Source organism: Leopardus geoffroyi, chromosome B1 (genome assembly GCF_018350155.1).
Source record: "Leopardus geoffroyi isolate Oge1 chromosome B1, O.geoffroyi_Oge1_pat1.0, whole genome shotgun sequence".
Taxonomy (NCBI): domain Eukaryota; kingdom Metazoa; phylum Chordata; class Mammalia; order Carnivora; family Felidae; genus Leopardus; species Leopardus geoffroyi.
Window position 1 is genome coordinate 70,400,656 of NC_059327.1, and position 20,335 is coordinate 70,420,990.

General features: G+C 36.1%; 1 protein-coding gene across 4 annotated transcripts in view; it reads right to left on the reverse strand.

The window, feature by feature from the left end:
• Positions 1 to 3,992: 3,992 nt before the first annotated feature.
• GLRB (glycine receptor beta) overlaps positions 3,993 to 20,335 on the reverse strand; it is a 103,058-nt gene continuing 86,715 nt past the window's right edge. For all 4 annotated transcript variants that reach the window (XM_045464680.1, XM_045464697.1, XM_045464690.1 and 1 more), the window contains 2 exons: positions 19,256 to 19,554; positions 3,993 to 5,675 (listed from right to left, as the gene is read on the reverse strand). In XM_045464680.1, the coding sequence (XP_045320636.1) occupies positions 5,379 to 5,675; positions 19,256 to 19,554 (596 nt within the window). In that variant the 3' untranslated portion in view covers positions 3,993 to 5,378. The remainder of the gene's footprint in view (positions 5,676 to 19,255; positions 19,555 to 20,335) is intronic.

Below are 20,335 nucleotides of genomic sequence, written 5' to 3' on the forward strand. Positions count from 1 at the left end.
ATATTAATTACCCAAGAAGCATTTACTGAGCTACATTTTTTTTTTCAGTATTCTAGGCTAAAGAGGGTTTAGAAAGAATTGTCTGGGGTATGATATGTGAGATGTGAGAAATCTTAAAGTACTTGTGTAAATGTAAATGGTATTTATTGTTTAGAATATAGAAATTCCAAAATTTCATTGTTCTTGCTGAGTAAGGACAAAATAAAATAATATATATGCATATATAACAATATATGGGTATATATGTAGAGAAAATATAAAACATATTAAATATAAAATATTAAATGTCTGTATATATGTGTATACACACACTAAGAGTATAACCAACCTTGAATATAACATTCATATTATCCATTAATATTAATCACAAGAAAGTCTGTTTAGTTAAAAACTGAGGGTCAGTTAATGAGTGCTAAATTATTAATATGTTATATAAACATATGCATTTAATTTGAAAATATAATTGGAATAAATCTGCTATTCTAAAGCAAGGTAATATTCTAACAAGAAAGCATTGAGTAAAAGTTATCAAAAATATTTCTAACCATTTATCACAGGCTTGGTATTGTATTTTTAGTATTTATTTGTTTTTGAGAGAGAGAGAGAGAGAGAGAGCAAGAAGGGGAGAGGCAGAGGGAGGGAGACACAGAATTGAAGCAGGCTCCAGGCTCTGAGCTGTCAGCACAGAGCCCAATGCGAGGTTTGAAATCACAAACTGTGAGATCTTGACCTGAGTCGAAGTCAGACGCTTAACTGACTGAGCCACCCAGGCACCCCTAGGCTTGGTCCTTCAAAATTTTATATTCAACTATTTGCGTAAGCTGAAGTTTTCAGTGTAATAGATGATAAATTGAGTTGTTTTTAGAGCAGCTTAAGTTAAACACTGTGTATGTAATGGGAAATATTTTAACTTTATTTTTCAATAGAGATGTAACCATGTGACTAAAAGACAATGTTGAGTGAAAACACATCAGTTAAAAGGAGTATTTAAAGACATGACATCCAAGGCTGGCACACGTAAAAGAAATAGTGAAACATAAACCACTTTCCTATAAGGCAAGGTACCTGGCTGAACTTAACACTCCAATCACTACTAAATGAAACATAAAGGTCAAAATCAATTTGGTTGGATTTCAAAATGTGAGCAGAGGAGTAGTATGAGAAACAGCTTCCGGGATAAATTAAACATTTAAGAGGAGAGAATCTCATGTCAGAAGGAGGATTTTTTTTACTTAGCTCATTGGGCAACACAAGGTACTAGAGATGTTTGACCAGAATGCCACGATCACAATTTTATTTTACAGAACTTAACGCATGATAATTAAGTGAAATATATGAAACTGGATTGGATCTTGAACACCCCCTCCGAAAAGTGGGGCAATTGGCAAATTGGAATAAAGTCTCTAGAATATAGCATTTTATTAATGTTAATTTCTTGATATGGATACTTGGCATTATGGTGGTACCAAGTTCTTGTTTAGGAAACGTACACTGAAGTTTGTAGAGGTAAAGGGACATCATCATATCTTCCTGCAACTTTATTTTAAATGTTTCAGAAAAAAAATGTCTTAAGGACACACACACGCACTCACACATGCACACTTACATACACACACGCACACATGCACACTCACGCACGCACACACACACAGTAGTGGGGAATAAAGCAAGTATGATAAAATATTCACATTTGAGGAAACTGGATAAATGGTACACAGGAATTCTTTGGAATATTTTTGCAAGCTTTCTAAAAGTCTGAAACAATTTCAAAAGAGCTATAAAAGTAATATGTCAATGACATAAGATAGGTTAAGAGATGACTAGGTTGTGAGAGTTTATCATGATGAAAAGCTACATTTGTAGCTTTTAGGAGGGAAATCTGGGAGAACTCCCCAAATCTAAAATGTATACATCTTTCAACTCGGTAACTTCACTTCTGGCATTTGTCTCATGGAAGAATATTCATATGTGCACAAATTTCTGTTTAAGAGGAAGCTACATTCAGGCATATTCATGCTATAAAATAATAAGAGACAGAAGATAGACCTATGAATGTCCAATATGTCCTCACAAAGAAAGATCTCCAAGACATATTAAATAAAGAATAAGATAATTGCAAAACCAAACATATGGTAAAATCCCCTTTATGTTAAATCCCATTACATTAAATTATCTTTCATATTTAAAAATTGGATGGGGGGGCACCTGGGTGGCTTAGTCGGTTAAGTGCCCAACATTGACTCAGGTCATGATCTCACGGTTCATGGGTTTGAACCCCATATGAGGCTCTGGGCTGACAGCTCAGAGTCTGGAACCTGCTTTGGAATCTGTGTCTCCCTCTGTCTCTGTATCCCTCCTTGACTTGTGCTCTCTCTCTCTCTCTCTCTCTCTCTCAAAAATAAATAAATAAACATTTAAAAAAACACAACTGGATAAGGGTGCCTGGGTGGCTCAGTCATTTAAGGGTCCAACTTTGGCTGAGGTCATGATCTTGGGGTTCGTGGATTCAAGGCCCACATTAGGTTCTATGCTGACAGCTCAGGGCCTGGAGCCTGCTTTGGATTCTCTGTCTCCCTCTCTCTCTGCCCCTCGCCCACTCATGCTTTGTCTCTGTGTCTCTCTCAAAAATAAATAAATGTTAAAAAAAAATTTTAATTAAAAATTTGACTTAAAAAAATGGATAGAGTTGTAAATGCCTAAGGCAGATGCCTAAGGTGGTGACCTCTGGGGAAAAGAGAAAAGAGCTTGGAGAGCAGCTGCCATGACAGCAACTTTGAGTGCTTACTCGAAATACATCTTGGTTTCTAATACATCAAGGTATTCATCTCTTACTTGGGTAATTAAAAAAAAATGAGTATCACACAGTTCAAACATAAGCTGATTTGAGGTGCCTGGATGGCTCAGTCAGTGGAGCATGTGACTCTTGAGCTCAGGATTGTGAGTTCAAGCCCCACATTGGGTGTGAAGCCTACCTGATGAAAATAATAATAATAATAAGCTGAGTTCTAGTGGAGCGAGTCTGCTGTAACAGTCTGATAAAGAATGGGAAAGCGCAAGTGAATTAGGGTTGTGTCAGCAGAAACAGAGAGGAGGAAGTGGTAGGTGTGAGAGGAAGAATCTATATGCCTCGGTACTTGAACAGGTGTAGAGTGAGAGAAGGAAAGAAGATTTAATATGGCTGACTGCAACAGGGACAGCTTTAACAGGAATAGAGAATGAGAGAACCTAGTGATTGTGAGGACAAGATAATTTTTATTTTGGAGACAGTGGATCTGAGATACTGAGATACAGGTAAATACACTGCAAGTCTCCTGGAAAGACATAATATTTAAAGACACAGACCAGAACTACCCTGGGGTTAAGCGACTAAGTCCTTGAGATAATAATTATAGAACAACTGTTAAGTGGACACTAATTGGACTTCATTGTTATGATCACTGTCTAATGTTCCACTTGAAGTTCTATACACACACTTAATCCTTAGATGGCTATGTATTTAGTTTGGTATTAAAATTGATCTTCGGAGGCTAAAATATTACAGAAAGGAATTCATTCACATTATTTTCAATAAATAAATTCCTGTATAATGAAACCTGTCTTCCATTTGGTACATTTCCACTTAAAACTCTATATCTAAATCAAACTTCTGAATATGAGTGAAATTTGCAGAAATATAAAAAATGTATTATAAGCAAATGCCATTTTTATAAATAAAAGTTGTAAATGGTTTAAGTCTTACTCAAGGCATTTTCTTCCTAGCATGGTTCCATTAAAATGTTGCTGCCTTGGGTCCTTGCAGGATATTGAAGTCCATCAGTAGGGTTACTTGTGGCATTTTAAAACTATTCAGATGGCTGAGCTTTTGCAACTAGGGGGTGCTGAAGTTCTACAGAGGATTAGACTACATCTTATTTTTTTAAAAATTTGGTAATCGGTGAAAATTTTTAAAAGTTAAAGTCTTTAATAAAATAGCATTGAATGACACATAGCAATTTGCATAAACAATATTTAAACACACTTTATTGTCAAATTAACCATATAAACTCTCATCTGCGACAGAACTCTCCAAATAATGTAAATATACTTATTTGGTCTTATGTTTGTGTTATATGAATTACTGATAATTCCAATTTCAACTATGGAGAAATAAAAAAATACATTGGGTTGATACCACTAGGATATAGGACACTTATAAGACCAGAAATTGCCTACTTTCAAACTGAAGATCAAAGTAAATAAATCTAAGTAATCTAGACTTGTAGCAAGAACAAAAATACAACTAGAAGGCCTAACATAGACAAAGACATTATATACTTAATCTTTAAATGTTTTATAACAAATCCGAAATTATTCAAATAAAAAAGAAATGAATTTAAAAAATTTAGTTTTACTTTAAAATATGTAAGCATTTTAATAAAATAAAGAAGCTAAAATCCTTCAAAGATTTTTTTTTTCCAAACTCGTTACTTCTAATAATAGGGTATTTTCCTCTCGGTTTCTTAAAAATTATGTGGAATCATATATCCATTATTATATTCCAATTTAAAATATTTATGACTCTTTAAGGCACAATGATTTTGTATATTCTATATCAACAAAATGAAATCCATGAAAATATATTTAGGCTTTAAGATGGATTAAATAGAATTTCTTTTGTCAGAAACATTTAATCAATGTATCTATCCTTTATTTTTATCAGAAGCCAGAATTCAGTATGAATTTATGTAAATCCAGATGTCCCTTTGTTTCAAAAATGCTTACCGTGTTTCATAACCTGGCATTTTGACAACACAGACACACTTTAAAATGAGCTGATTTTACAAACTAGTAACTTTTTGAACTTTATTTCTCCACAGAGCCCACATAATTATAGTTAATATATTTCTACTTACAAAGTTTAAACAATATGTAATATACTTTTTGCTTAATCTGTGATAGTACCATCTAAAATTATACAAGAATAAGATGGCTTTCTCTGAAAGTTACAAGGAAGGAAATTTGAAATACTACATACATTAGAGTGGTCATCGTAACAGGATCCAGCGTGCACATCATTTTATTATCAGAATTATGTGAAATATTTGCAATTTACACTAACCAAAGAGAATGGTTTAGATTTTATTGTATGGAGTATGCTTATCCTTCATTTATTCCTAAAGCAATATGTTTGCTATACATATATACATCATCAGTAGAGCACAGACGTAACAAGATCATGCTGCCATTCGAAAGTTAGGTGCCACATTTTTATTACAATCACATGGCATCCAAAATGCAATATATTGCTATGAAAATGCAAAATTTTTCAGACTGGCATTTATGAATGAGGTTGGTCACAATGACATGGGATTTTATTTTACACAAATGAAAAAGATTTATCATAAATATATAGACCAATATATAACATTGAAGAACAAGAAGCAGAAAGGAAACAATGCTCTTGCGTAAAGATCAATTCGCTTAGCTGCTGTTGGAATAACAGGTTTGGCAGGGGGCGGCTTCTTGTTGTTCTTTGCCTGAGATTTCCCAAGCCCATTGTTGACTTCAATAGGTTTTCCATAGCAGTCATAATTGGATAATTCAAAATCTCTTGGTAAGCTTCCAACAATGCTGAAGTCATTAGACCTCAGGTCCGACTTAGAGGTGCAAACCTTTTTGCATCTTGTCTCTCCAACCTGAGAATAAAAATTAAGGACAGGGTATATTTAATTTTTTTCTATTCATAAAACATCTCTTCAAAAGGATATTTAAAAAATCTGATGGTCTAATCAGTTGACTATTATCTCTGTTTGGCAAAACAATTTAATAGCAACTGATTAGACCATCGGGTTACCTGAACATTTAGGGCTTGAAAATGTTGCCCATATAACAAGGCTTATGTCATGGAATAAACTTTTGACAGGTTATTTTATGTCAAAGGATCAAAGCACAAACCAACATTTATCTCAGGCGCTCCCAGGCTTGTGAGAGTTCTCAGCTGAAATACCAATGAATAAAAATCCAATATTTAACCATAACACAGACCACATTACCACAATATGTGGATTACGGAAATCTTCTGGTATTTCTAACCTTTGACTTCCCCATGGATTCTATTTCCAAAGACGGTGGTTTGTAAATGACTGAGGCATTTATCTCCTCAATGAGACAGACTCTGTCTCCAAACCACACTCACAAACAAGATCTAAAAGATGGTCACAATTACCATGAACCAAAGATTTTCTGGTGAAAGGCATCCATTCCTAATTTGTTGACTAAATTTGAAGAGCCAACCACACTCAGAGAATCTAAAGAAATTGTGTGTATTTCAGCCAGGTCATAAGCCATAGAGATTATTCAGTTGATGGTCTCTGAATTATTAAATCTGAATTCATTCCCCATAACATACATAACAATTATTTTACACTGAACTCTAGCAATCAGAAATGCTCTTAGAAAAAACAGAGGTGTAGGCTAACCCCAGTGTCTAGGATAGCCCTGATATTACAAAAGGCCACAGAAGGGCCAGCTTTTGACTCTACTGCTTAATTTCCTACTGTTCTTACTCCTGAGTTCTATGCTTCACCTTTGGGATCTCCATTATCGATATTTACTGATTTGACTGAAAAAGGAAACTATGTCATTATATATACTGTCAGTATACTATAGTTTTTGCCTTGTTAGTATAATACATATGGATTCTACTTACCCTAAGTTATGGCTGGGTAAAAGTTATGCTTACTCTAAGAAGTAAAACACATTATTTCCTAGAAGTACTTCAGGTAGCAGGACCTTATCCTTTATCTGAACAAACACTGAGACATATTTTCTGGGCCAGAGACAGATGGCAGTGTCTAGAGGTGGATAGCACACATAATTAAGATACGCTGAGTGGAAAAGCCAAAATGTGTTTATGCATCTCCTGTCATTATATATGTAGGTTATTTCCATTTTTTTTTCAATTATGAACATGTATTGGTAATGTTATTTTTTCAGCTGGTATGCAAGTGTTAGCTTGATCATTATATACTTTATACCACATAGATATTTGTACAATCCCATTGAGTAAGGATTTTTAAAAAAATACTTTTCTATAAGCATAATTATACAAAAATACACAAGAAAGAAAAGATATGGAGTGCCAATATATTAACATATTTAGAGAATGTTTGTTATTAAATAGCCCAAATGGAAACACATTTCCATCCTGCTTTGATGGGACTTTGTTTTAGCTACCAGCAGCCAACCTTAAGAAAGAGGATCCCCACAGCTTTTCTAATGTGCCGTTACAATTTGCCAATTGTGAGATCTCAGCTGAGCTTAGAAGAGTAATTGTGTCTTGATGAGGTATCTGGTTTTGACGGAGCAACCACAGGTCTAGTGTCTAGTCCATACCAATTTATGCACTGTGTCTATGACAATATCTGGCAAAAAAGAGGGGCTGGTGAATGAGAAAGACAGCAAAGGTAGCAACTAAAACCTAAATTATTTAAATAGGACTTTGGGAAATCATATATATATATATATGTGTATATATATACACACATATATATATAATTCATGAATACCTGTATTTGAATATTATAAATATTTGACTATGTACATGAGTATTATTTATGTATTATGAATTATGAATATAATGATTACATATGATATAAAATAGACTTTATATATATTAAATTTACTTTTAGACCTTCCATTTAAATTCCCCAATTGGAAATTTCAAAAGGCCATTTTCAGCAAGCGGTTTGTCATTTAAGTTCCACCACCATGACAGACTCATGCACATACACAGACTCATCATATTCACATTCACACACTTTCCGTGTAAGTGTGCCAGAAGGAAGCCCGCACTTAAAGCTCAAATTTTCCAGTGCTATCTGAGGAGTCGGTCTCAGTATGTACCAGTGAACTTTTGTAAAGAGTAAAATGACTACCTTCACTGGAACAGAGGTTGAGAACAGGTTCTACATATCAAATCTGTGCACTATCCCCAGACTCTCAGAGTAATCTGCAAAATCTGGGACTCTGTAGATATCCCAGTCTTTCTCCCTTTAGAATTCTCTAAGAAATCTAAAGTTTTAGATTCACTAACTGTGCTTTAGAATCCACTTATCAAAACAAAGGAGTATTCGGGCTTCTGCCAATAGACTTAAGAAGTATGTTTCTTCTCAGTGACTTTACTTTTTCACAAAGAAAGAGATGCATATTTACATGAGAAATACATTTACTTTAAGTCATATTTTATACACACCTACATAGCTCTAAGTATAGTTTTAGTATCTATAAATAACTAAACAAGTAATCAAATTTATATGATATTATAACCTAAGTCACACATAAATGCTTCACATTTTCTAATCTGTTTTATTTACATAAACATATTCTTAGATTCTGCTAGCAATTTTAATAATTTTAAATTTTTACCTACACAGTTTATTCAAAATGTGACACAGGATGTTATATTTATTCAGAGAGTTTATTTAAATATAGTAAACCTGTCAGTAAGAGAAGAATAATTTCTTCAATGTTAATTGAAGTTCTAAGAGAAGAACTTCAATGTTAATTGAAATTCTAAGAGAAGAATAATTTCTTCAATGTTAAAATAATAAAATAGAAAAATACTCCAAAGGGCTTCAATTTGGTTATACTAAATCTTCAGTCATTTTATTTATTAAAACCTCTTTTAGAAACGTAGTTGAAGATTCTTCTATTTGAAAAGAGTAGGGGTGTGTGTGTGTGTGTGTGTGTACTGATGGAGAGAACCTCTTCTACAGAAATATTTTTTAATTATGTGACACAACTGAGAAAGAAATAAGAAGTCCTCAGATTCCTTAAATAAGTCATGATTCATTAACAAGTTGGCTGCTCTCCCCTTTTTCCATTCATCAGAGATTTTATACAAACATAACTTTTTATTTAGTTAATACTCTCCACACATAATTATCATATCTAATATGTACATAAAAGTACAAATTTATTAAAATGTCTTAAGCAATTATAATATCACATGAAGAGAGATTCAATAAACTCCTTATAAATGAGATGCTAACCCTACATAACACATTATTAAAAGTGATCTTAGTTATATTAATCTCCAATCTAAAATTTCTCAATTTTTCTCAGATAAATATGTGTCTTAATTTCATCATATAAACTTGTCACTTTTGAAAATCACGGGTAGCGGGGCGCCTGGGTGGCGCAGTCGGTTAAGCGGCCGACTTCAGCCAGGTCACGATCTCGCGGTCCGTGAGTTCGAGCCCCGCGTCAGGCTCTGGGCTGATGGCTCAGAGCCTGGAGCCCGTTTCCGATTCTGTGTCTCCCTCTCTCTCTGCCCCTCCCCCGTTCATGCTCTGTCTCTCTCTGTCCCAAAAATAAATAAACGTTGAAAAAAAAAATTAAAAAAAAAAAAAGAAAATCACGGGTAGCAAAAATGAGGTAGTAAAAATGATAATGAAACTGTCAGGAATAAAAATAATGATGCAGAGAATAACTTACTAATGTTTCAAACTGAAGCCTTTAAGATTTTCTTTGTTGTCCTTTTCAGTTTGAGTCACACATTTAAAGGCAAATAACCTTATGCAATATTCCTTGACCAGAAGACTTACGCATGATTTCGTGGTGATAAAGATACCTTCTGCAGTTGATGAAAATAAGTTCAGAAGGGAATAATCTCTATATATTTTACTAAATTTAAGTCATTCCTTATTTTTAAAAATTTAACATTACCAAAGGAAACAACTCTCCCATTGAAGCATGAACAGTAGATTTTATTTTTAATTCAATCAAATCCAAAAGCAAGGATACTATTTTTGTCTTTCATTCACAACTTTCTTGTGAATGGTACACGGCATACACTAGGCATTGAGAATAGGGTGGTATTAACAACAGTAGGTCCCCACTGTTTTTGCTGAATTAAAAGAAAGAAATGTGCGAGTGAACAAATTGGTAAACAGAATATTGTAATGGTTGAGGAAGTCCTAAATTTACCTGGAAAATTATGTATGTATGCTGACAGATTTATGTATGTAGCTAAAATTATAAAAACACGTTAAAAGCTAGATTAAACTATCATTGTTCTTACATTTTTTTATATCTCCCCTTTTCTTAGCAAGGACAGTATTATTTTAAATATCAGCATCAAAAATTTCCTATAATCCAAATTTCACTGTGCTTCCAGTTACTATTCCTATGCTGTCTAAAAATAAATGACATATCATTTTGAAACCATGCCCCACAGTGTTAATGAGACTGAAACCAGTAGAAAGTTTAAAGGTTGTTTTTTAGAGAATTGTTTCTCCCTAATCAGCTATTGTGTCTTTTCAGACCCCACTAACAAATCCACTAGCTGTTTCTACAGAGGCTTGAACTCAAGGTCAACTGTATAGTTCCAGCCTATGAACAAGCAAAGCCCTGCATTCCTTAACAGATAATGAGCCTAAGACCCCATTCCAGTTTATGCCAGCTCTTGGAACATGCCCATAGCCCCTTGTCCTTGGCGTAAAATAACCTCCTGACTGACGCCAGGAGCTGAATTTTTCCTCCTCTGGTGTTAAGTCCCCACCCCAAAGTGAACATGGGATGTATGCTGCATGTATGTTTGCTCAATGTGTGTATTCCACCTTTCCTCATGAATAGTCATAAGTTTCCCTGCCCGTTTCATCAACATATATGTAATCTCCTACCCTGAATTCCCCTTTAAAAACCCTGCTCCTTAACCTGGAACCTCGGAGATGGTCCTCGGACACCAATCCGCTATCTCCCCAGGTTGCCAGACTCCTAAATAAAGCAATCTTTCCTTTCTGGCCAGCACCTGTCTTTTGAGTATTACCTTTCCAGTGGCAAGCAGCCGAAGTTGGGTTTTTCTAACAATTTCATTGAAATTACTTAGCAAAAGTTTGTGATTTGAAAGCAAAATACACTGGAACAGATGCATTTTGAAACCAAAAACTATATTTTTCACAGGAAAACCATCAATGAAAAAAGAAACAATTTTTTAATTTCTTTTTTTACATACTTTTATGTGTCAATGTGTAACAATCTTACTGAATTTATCAAGCTTACACATTTGCTCTAAGTTTGATATATATATATCATATATATATATATATATATCATATTATATATATATCAAACTTAGAGCAAATGTGTAAGCTTTATCAAGCAAATGTGTAAGCTTGATAAAGCTTGATATACATATATAGACATAGATATAGATATAGATATAAATATAGATAAATTAAAGCTAAGCTATTTTCGGGTGCATTCACGTTCTGAAATCTTTCTCAGGGTACAAATACTACATAGGTCCAATGTTCATTTTAGAAATTGCATTTGGGGGCGCCTGGGTGGCTCAGTTGGTTAAGCGTCCAACTTAGGCTCAGGTCATGATCTCACGGTTCATGGGTTCAAGCCCTGCATTGGGCTCTGTGCTGACAGCTCAGAGCCTGCAGCCTGCTTCAGATCCTGTCTCCCTCTCTCTCTGTCCCTGTCCCCCACTTGCACTCTCTCTCTCTCTCTCTCTCTCATATAAATAAACATTAAATTTTTTAAAAAAGAAATTGCATTTGGCCTGTAAGCCATGAGAGTAATTTACATTTATTTCTGGAGATTAAAATTTCTGGTCAACTTTTAAACTCCCTAAGCATCACTCTATAACTTCTTTTTTTTTTTTTTTTTTAATTTTTTTTTTCAACGTTTTTTATTTTATTTTTGGGACAGAGAGAGACAGAGCATGAACGGGGGAGGGGCAGAGAGAGAGGGAGACACAGAATCGGAAACAGGCTCCAGGCTCTGAGCCATCAGCCCAGAGCCCGACGCGGGGCTCAAACTCACAGACCGCGAGATCGTGACCTGGCTGAAGTCGGACGCTTAACCGACTGCGCCACCCAGGCGCCCCTATAACTTCTGTAGCAGAATGTAGCAGGTTCAGAATTAAGACACGTGTGTTTCTATTAGCAACCCAAACATAGAGAATTGAAATACAGAAGTTCTTAAATATGATGAAGTTTTCTTCATTGGGAAATTATTTTAATGCCTGAAGGCTAAAGTTTAAATAATATAATTCTGGGGGAGAGTTCAAGATGGCATAGAAGATTCTGAACTCACCCCTCCCATGGACATAACAAATCCATAACTGCATATGGAATAATTCCCTCTGAAGGGGATTGAGAAACTGGATTGAGAAGCTTAGGTGCTGACTCATGTGACATGGCAAGCAGTGCAATGAAGGGGATTGAGAAGCTGGATGAACAGAGCCTCTGCAACAAGGAACAACAAAATGGGTTGACGAGGCAGAGACACTGACTCGCTAAGGATAAAAACACACCCGAGATGCAGCACTCCATGGATCGGAGGAATCTCAAAGATACAGAGGTTTATTTACCCTGAGGAGTGAAAGATTTGAGCTCCATGTAAGGCACATTACCCCTTAGATTCTGCACAGGAGAGAGGAACCCCCAAAATACCCAACTCTGAAAACTTACAAGGAACATATCCAGGAAAACTATGAAACTGTAGTGACAGAATAACCCACTTTTAAAAAGCTCACGTGCTGGCTCACTTGACATGGAAAGCAGTGCAAGAAACACAATCAAAAAGTGCATATCTATAGGTGAAGGAGGCCTCCTTACTAATGCACCCACTAGAGAGGCAGGAGAAAGCTGGGCCTCTCTCTCCCCAGGAACTGAGACACTGGAGGCAGCCATTTTTACTATCTTGTTCGGCCATACTGATTTTGGCACTGGGGAGCACCATTTTGGATTTTCCCTCTAGACTGCTAATGTCAGAGGGCATGATCCACCATAATGTCAAACAAGCCTGGGCCTTGTCTAGGCCTTACAGCAAACAGCATAATAACCCTACCCACCAGTGCATCTGCAGCAATGACAGCCAGGCATTGCAGCCAGCTGGTCCAGGGCCACTCCCACCTATCATGTACCCACAGCAGTCATTTCCCCACCAGAACAGGAGAGTGCACACAGACTACACAGGGGACATTCCTGGAGCAACCTTGTTCTGGAGACCAGGGGGAATTGCACTTCTGGGCCCCACAGGAGAACTTCTACATAAAGCTACTCCTTCAAGACCAGGAAAAGGAGCTGAACTACCCAATACATATAGAGAAAGTCAGGCAAATGAAGAGACAGAGGAATATGTTCAAAATAAAAGAACAAGACAAAACCTCAGAAAAAGAACTAAATGAATGAAGCAAAGCAATCTACTTGATAAAGAGTTCATAGTAATGGTCATAAAAATGCCTATCAAACTCAGGAGAAGAAAGGATGAACACAGTGAGAATTTTAACAAAGCTGGAAAATATAAGAAAGTACCAACCAGAGCTGAAGAATGCAATAACAGAAATGATACATACATCAGAGGGAATAAACAGCACATTATATGATATATAATAATAGATCAACAATCTAGAGGACAAGATAGTGAAAATAACCCAAACTGAACAATGAAAAGAAAAAAGGATTTTAAAACATAGGATAATTTAAGAGATCTTTGGGACAATATCAAATGTGCTAACATTCACATTGGAACTCATATAACTCAATATCAAAAACAAAATAAAACAAAATAAAACAAAATAAAACAATCCAGTTAAAAACTGGGCAGACGACCTGAATAGATACTTTTCCAAAGAATATATGCAGATAATCAGCAGGCACATGAAAAGATGCTCCACATCACTAACAATCAGGAAAATGCAAATCAAAACCACAATGAGTTATCATACAACATCAGTCAGAATGGCTACTATCAAAAAGATAATAAGTAACAAGTGTTGGTGAGGATGTACACAGAAGGCAATCCTTGTGCACTATTGGTGGAAATGTAAACTGGAAAGTAGTGTGGAGGTTCCCGAAAAAAATTAAAAAGAGAGCCACCATTTGATCCTGCAATTCTGCTCCTGAGTATTTATCTGAAGAAAATGAAAACACAAATTCAAAAAGACATATGTGCCCCAATGTTTATTGCAGCATTATTTACAATAGCCAAGGTATAGAAGCACCTAGGTGTCCACTGATAGATGAATGGATAAAGAAGATGTGGTAAATACATACATTGGAGTATTACTCAACCACAAGAAAGAATGAAATCTTGTCATTTGTGACCACATGGGGGGACCTAGAGAGTATTATGCTAAGTGAAATAAGTCAGTAAAAAGTAAATACTGTATGATTTCACTTATATTTGGAGTTAAAAGCAAAACAAACAAGCAAACAAAATGAAACAAACAGACTCATAGATACAGAGAACAAACTGATGGTTGTTGGAGGAGGGGGGCAGGAGGATGGATGAAATACGTAAAAGGAATTAAAAGATACAATCTTCTATATATAAAAATAAGTGAGACACAACAGGTAAATTGCAGCATAGGGAATAAAGTCAATAATTTTGTAACAATTTTGTAAGGTGAGAGATGGTGACAAATCTTACTGCACTGAACATTTCCTAGTGTATATAAGTATCAAATCATTATGTTGTACATATGAAACTAATTCAATATTGCGTAGCAATTATTCTTTGATAAAAAATAAATAATTCAGTCTAATGGTCTAGATCCTATTTATCCTTTGTATCTATTTTCACAAATAATTTTGATATGTTCTATAGTACTCTGAAAATCTGCTTCCAATGAATCTCTTGTATCAATCCCACTGCATCGAATATATTAAGATTCCAAATTCCTTGCACATTGGTGTTCCCTATTACTAGATAATTTCTGCAATTATCCAGGCCCCGTGACATGCCATAAAATGGAACTGATTGTGGCACTACTGAAAATCAAGCACCCATTCCATAGAACGTCTTTGTTTTCTTCTCTAGATCACTTAACCAGAGTTCAAGTTAGTGGGTAGTAGGGATTAGTAGGTAGGAAAAATGAGAAAGTGGTAAAAGACTAGGAGATATAAATTGGGGGACTGATAGCTAGGGCCACATATTTAAGGAGTCCATATAGTGACATGTCCATATAAAAAAGGGGGCTCAAGTATTCCTCCTTCCATTTCTGGAATGGAGAAATAAGTATGTTTAGAAGGAAAAGCAAAGTTCCTCACAAGGAGCTAGCATGCTTCAAATACCAGTTTTTTTGTTTTTTTGTTTTTTTTTTTTTTTATGTTCTAAAGCACCCTTAACCAGCCATGAGCTCTTCCAAGGTACTATTTGGTGGTTTGGGTCATAACAGAAAGTAAAGTAAAATACTGGGGGAAAGAACCAATATTTCTCTGAAAAGGTGTGTTCCTGGTGCAGGAATGCACTAAGTCTGAAACAGTCCAATAGGTAGAGCAGCTGTCACATAACTGAAGTGTTAAGAGTAGCTCAGTGACATGTCTAATCACTAGGGTGTGGCAGCCAGGCTACAGGTTCAGTGAGGATGCTGGGAGACTTGAAAAGAGTATTGGGGAACTCTGCTCCCGGGAAGATGTAGTAGACATATACTGGACGTTATATAAAACAAACCTAAGAAGACTGTGAACAGTGGAGAAACAACCATTCTCCAGTTGTGGACTTCAGACGCATGGAACAACATGGTGGTGAGTGTCCTTTTTGCCTCATATATCCCAGATTTGAAGCTGAAGGAGCTGAAATTCAAAATGAAATTGGTACAGATAAAAATAGCTCCAATAAAAGTCTAATTCCTCTAGCCAAAGGACAAAGAAAAGAGTAGCTTAGCAAGACAAAAAACTTTATTTTTTAATTTTTATTTATTTATTTTTTTTAATTTTAGAGAGAGAGCATGCCAGGGAGAAGGGCAGAGGTAGAGAGAGAGAATCTCAAGCAGGCTCCACACTCAGGACAGAGTCCAATGTGGGGCTTGATTCCATGACCCTGGGATCATGACCTGAGCCAAAATCAAGAGTCGGACGCTCAACCAACTGAGCCACCCATGAGCCCCAAGACAAAAAACTTTTAGACAATGTTCTCTCTAGTCCAGTCAAACACCACACACAAAAAGGTGACTCCATCCCCACCCACGCCAGCAAAGGTTGAGTGGGGAGCTGAGTCTTCCACCTTTAGAAGCTATAACAAGGTGCCCAACACTCCCACCGCAGTGATATCAAAGAAGACCCATTAAGGAGAGAGGACTCTCATCTCCATAGACCACTAACAAGGCCCTGCTTCCCCCATTGCATCAGAGGAGACTGTGCAGGCAGCATGGACTTCCACCCCTACCCAGCAGAAACAGACTGCTTCTCCTCTTCCACACTGGAGGTGATGTCACAGGAGCCCTAGCTGAGGGGCAGGACTTTTATCACCACAAAGTGGTAATGAGGGAACCCCCCCCACACACACACACACTGTGTATCAGTGCAGACCACATGGGTAATTAAAAACTAGCAGTCCCACCCTGCAATAATAAAGAGCCCCCAGCTACACTGTGTCAAGCCCTGGACTTCTACTTCCACTGAAGTCCTGAAGCAGCACCCTTCCTTCTCCTGGCAGGACAGGGCCAGAGAAAGCCATCTAACACAGAAAGTTTCAATAAGATTCAGAGTCCATAACAAACTATGAAAATGTCCAGGTTTCAATAGAAAGCCATTCATCATATGAAGAACTGGAGAAGATCTCAAACTGAATTTTTTAAAAAATAGAGTCTGTAGATAACAACACCGAAATGAAAAATGTGTTAGAATCATCTGAGAGAGGTTCTAAAACATGGATGATAAAAAAAAAAAAAATTTCAATCAGGTATTATGAACATTTGTTTGAAAGCACTGACAAATAGAAAGCCTGAGCAAAGAAATACAAAATCTCAGCAAAAAGAAAGCCCAAATGGAAATTTTGTAACTGAAAAATACATTCAGCAAAATATAAATCTCAGTGGATAAGCTCATCAGAAAAAATGGAAGGGGCAGAAAAAAGAATCAGTGAATTAAAAGATATAACCAAAGAAATTATCCAATCTGAACAAAACCGAAAAAAATTGACTAGACAAAATGAAGAGAGTCTCAGGGATCTGTGGGACTATAACAAAGGATTTAACAGTTGCGTCATCAGAGGCTCCGAAAGACGGGAGAAAGAAGGTGGGTCTGCAAAGGGTACTCAAAAAAAATAACAGTCGAAAACTGCAAATTTGACAAGAAACATAAGCCTACATTTTTAAATAAGCTGAATAAATCCCAAACAGGATAAACCCAAAGAAATCCCCACCAAAACACAGACTTTAAGGATAATAAAGACCAAAAGAAGTCTTGAATGCAGCCAGACAAAAATGAGTTTACCCTCAGGGGAAAACCTATATGAATGAAGAGGAGTTCTCATCAGGAGCCATGGAAGCCAGATGGAGGGAGGAGGCACAATATTTTTTACATGCTAAAAGAAAAGAATTGTCAACCTAGAATTTTATACCCAGTGAAAATATCCTTCAGAAATAAAGGGGAAATCAAGATTTTCTCAGATGAAGGAAAACTAGCTGAATTTGTTACCAGGAGTGCTCCCCAAAATATTTAATAAAGGAAATTCTCTATAAGTAAACAATGAAAGACATATCAGAGTAAAAGAAAGAACATGGTGAGCAAAAATATGCATAAATGCAATAAGCTTTCCTTCTCCCTTGCAGTTTCCTAAAGTATATTCAATGGTGAAATAAAAAGTAGAATGCTTTCTAATTAGATTCTCAGAAATATTTACAAGTCTATCATAAATAGAAAGTTAAAGTGACATTAAAGGATGTAATATTTTTACACATCACACAAACTGGTAAAATAATGACACCAGCAGACTTTGATAAGTTATGTACATATAATTAGTACCTAGGACAATCACTAAACAAGATGGATAAAGAGACACACTTTCAAACACAATGTAGAAAACTCACAAAATGTCATTCTCAAAAATGTTTAAGTAACCTTCATGAAAGCAAGAAACAGAAAAGAGGGAGATAAAAAATGGGATAAGCAGAAAAGAAAACATAAAACAATAGACTGAAGCCCTAACATATCACTACTTAGATTAAATCGTATCATCTAAACATACCAATTAAAACATGAGAGTGGTGGAGCAGTTCAAAGTCATAAATCAACTATATATGTTGTCGACCAGAAACTTACTTCAAACATAATGATTTAGACATGCTGGATGGAAAAGGATGGAAAAAGATATGTCAAATATATGACTTCTCTAAGGTCATGATCGCTCTTTATTAACAAACAGTTTAGCTTTATTTATCATAAAGAGAGTTAGGGTATGAAAGAATCATAAGGCCTTAAAAACCCTCCCACAAGGTAGCAACTAACACTACAGAGATTTGGCTGTAGATGCAGAAAATCAGATTAATGACTTTACAAGAAATTAAAATTTTCTAAAAAATATAGCTTCAGGCAGCACCACAAAAATAGTTTACTTTTCATATCTACAAATACGCACCTGGCATACTTGTCTAACATTCTAGGTAAGGGGTGTGATGGTAGATAACAAACTGAAAGAGTAATATTGGGCCAAAATATAGGCAGAGAAGGCAAGATTTTCAAGGTTGTAAGATGGTGTGAACCTATTAGTCTCCTGTGGAATGTACCAGGCTGATAAGCTCAATGGCAATAGCCTCCTGGTTTACTGGTCATCCCAAACAGAAGGTATCAATCAGGGGAGCTTTGGGGTAAGTAGAAACCTATCCTAAATTCATGAAACAGCCTGTTGATCCAGAATTTATCAGAATCTAAAGGCACTGACCATTACTCTTAGACCAATGATCAAGTGACAAGGCAAGGTCCAATTCTGCTGCAAGTACCACTGGGCTGGACAGATCCCTGACTACGGTATAGTTTTCCCATGGGCCAGGCATCCCGTAAGTAAGTAGCCTGCTGGCCATATTCTGTGTGGAGCTCTCTAACTTGATAGGGAACAGGAAGGGGGTTTTATTGAGAGCATGGGCTCCCCTAAATCTACCAAGTGGGCAAAAGGTCAGTGCTTCCAGCAATCCTCTGGCCTTTGAGGCTTATCAAGTGAGAAAGAACAGGAGGGTCTGTAGCTTTGACAATATCCCCACAGCCAATGGTACCCATCAAAGAAGAAACGTCTCATTAAACTCCATGGAAAGTCTTCTAGAAAGTTGATAAGGTGTTGATTTCTTTTTATTAATTAGTATTTGACCTAAGTATTTTTTATTTCTTTTACAAAAAGGTTCGATGTGTTTCAGTTCCTTTTTATCTGTGAGAGAAGAATGAGGGAGCACCAATTCTATCAAAGCTTCACACCCACAGAAAAGTACCTTTCTCCTGAACTGCAGAGCGGATGGGGGAAATACTTTCGCCAGTGTCATTCTTACCTGCAAAGTGCTAATGTGAACAGGAGTCCCTGTACCATTCACAGTATTCTTTTTAGCAGCATTTACATTTCCACCTTTTCCATCTGCCTGCTCAGCCTTTGCAATTCTGGCTTTCTCTGCTTCGACTCGTTTGGGGTTATTCAACATCACCTGCACGACAGCATACTCCACCAGAGAAGCAAACCCAAAGAGAAGACAAGCAATGAGCCACACATCAAGGGCCTTCACGTAGGATACTTTGGGAAGTTCAGCAGCAAGGGTTGTGCACTCGGAGGCCAAGCTGAGTACTGAGAAGATACCTACAGAAATAGAAATAGCAGTTAAAGTTGCTTATTACCCCTGTGAAATGTTCTGCAAACATTACTTTTTGATGATATCCCTCTGCAGTTAACTTCCAATGCCATCAGGTCTCTTTCAAGCTCAAAGAGTAGAAAAAATAATATTGACATACTTTTCATGTAAGTATTATTTAATGTAGTTGGAGATGTTTGTAAATATTCAATATTTAAAAGTAAATAGAAATTTAAGCCAACGTGTAAAAACACAATTTAGATCTGGTTTAAATATTAAAGATGTCTGAAACTATTTTGTAGTATCTCGGAGGAAGCCACAAAGCTCTCTAGTTAGAGTTATTTCATTTTTCAGCTTTATTTTAGACAGTCACAGAACTGCATTTTACCCCAAGAACAACTAAGTCTGAACAAGAATAGAACATATAAAGCAATTTTCTGATAAGGCTCACAATTTAAAATATCTAATAGAAAAGACAAAGATAGAGCATTCCTGATTATTTCAGGGGAAACAAATGATTTCAGCTTTTCAAGGAAAGAGTAATATTCTGCTATCTGTATTAACCATTTGTGGAAGGTTAACTAGTTACATATCAATTTAAGCCAAATAATTGTAAAATCCAAAAGGAAAATTGCAATAATTTATATCCCTCCTTTTCTTTGCACTTGCCACATTCCCACTGACTACCAGTGACACCCTGTGTCAGAAAAAGTCTTCTATGATGTCAAAGGAGGCTCACATTAAATAATGTAGAAAACAGGTTTGCCTAGGCTATGCACTTATGGGGCC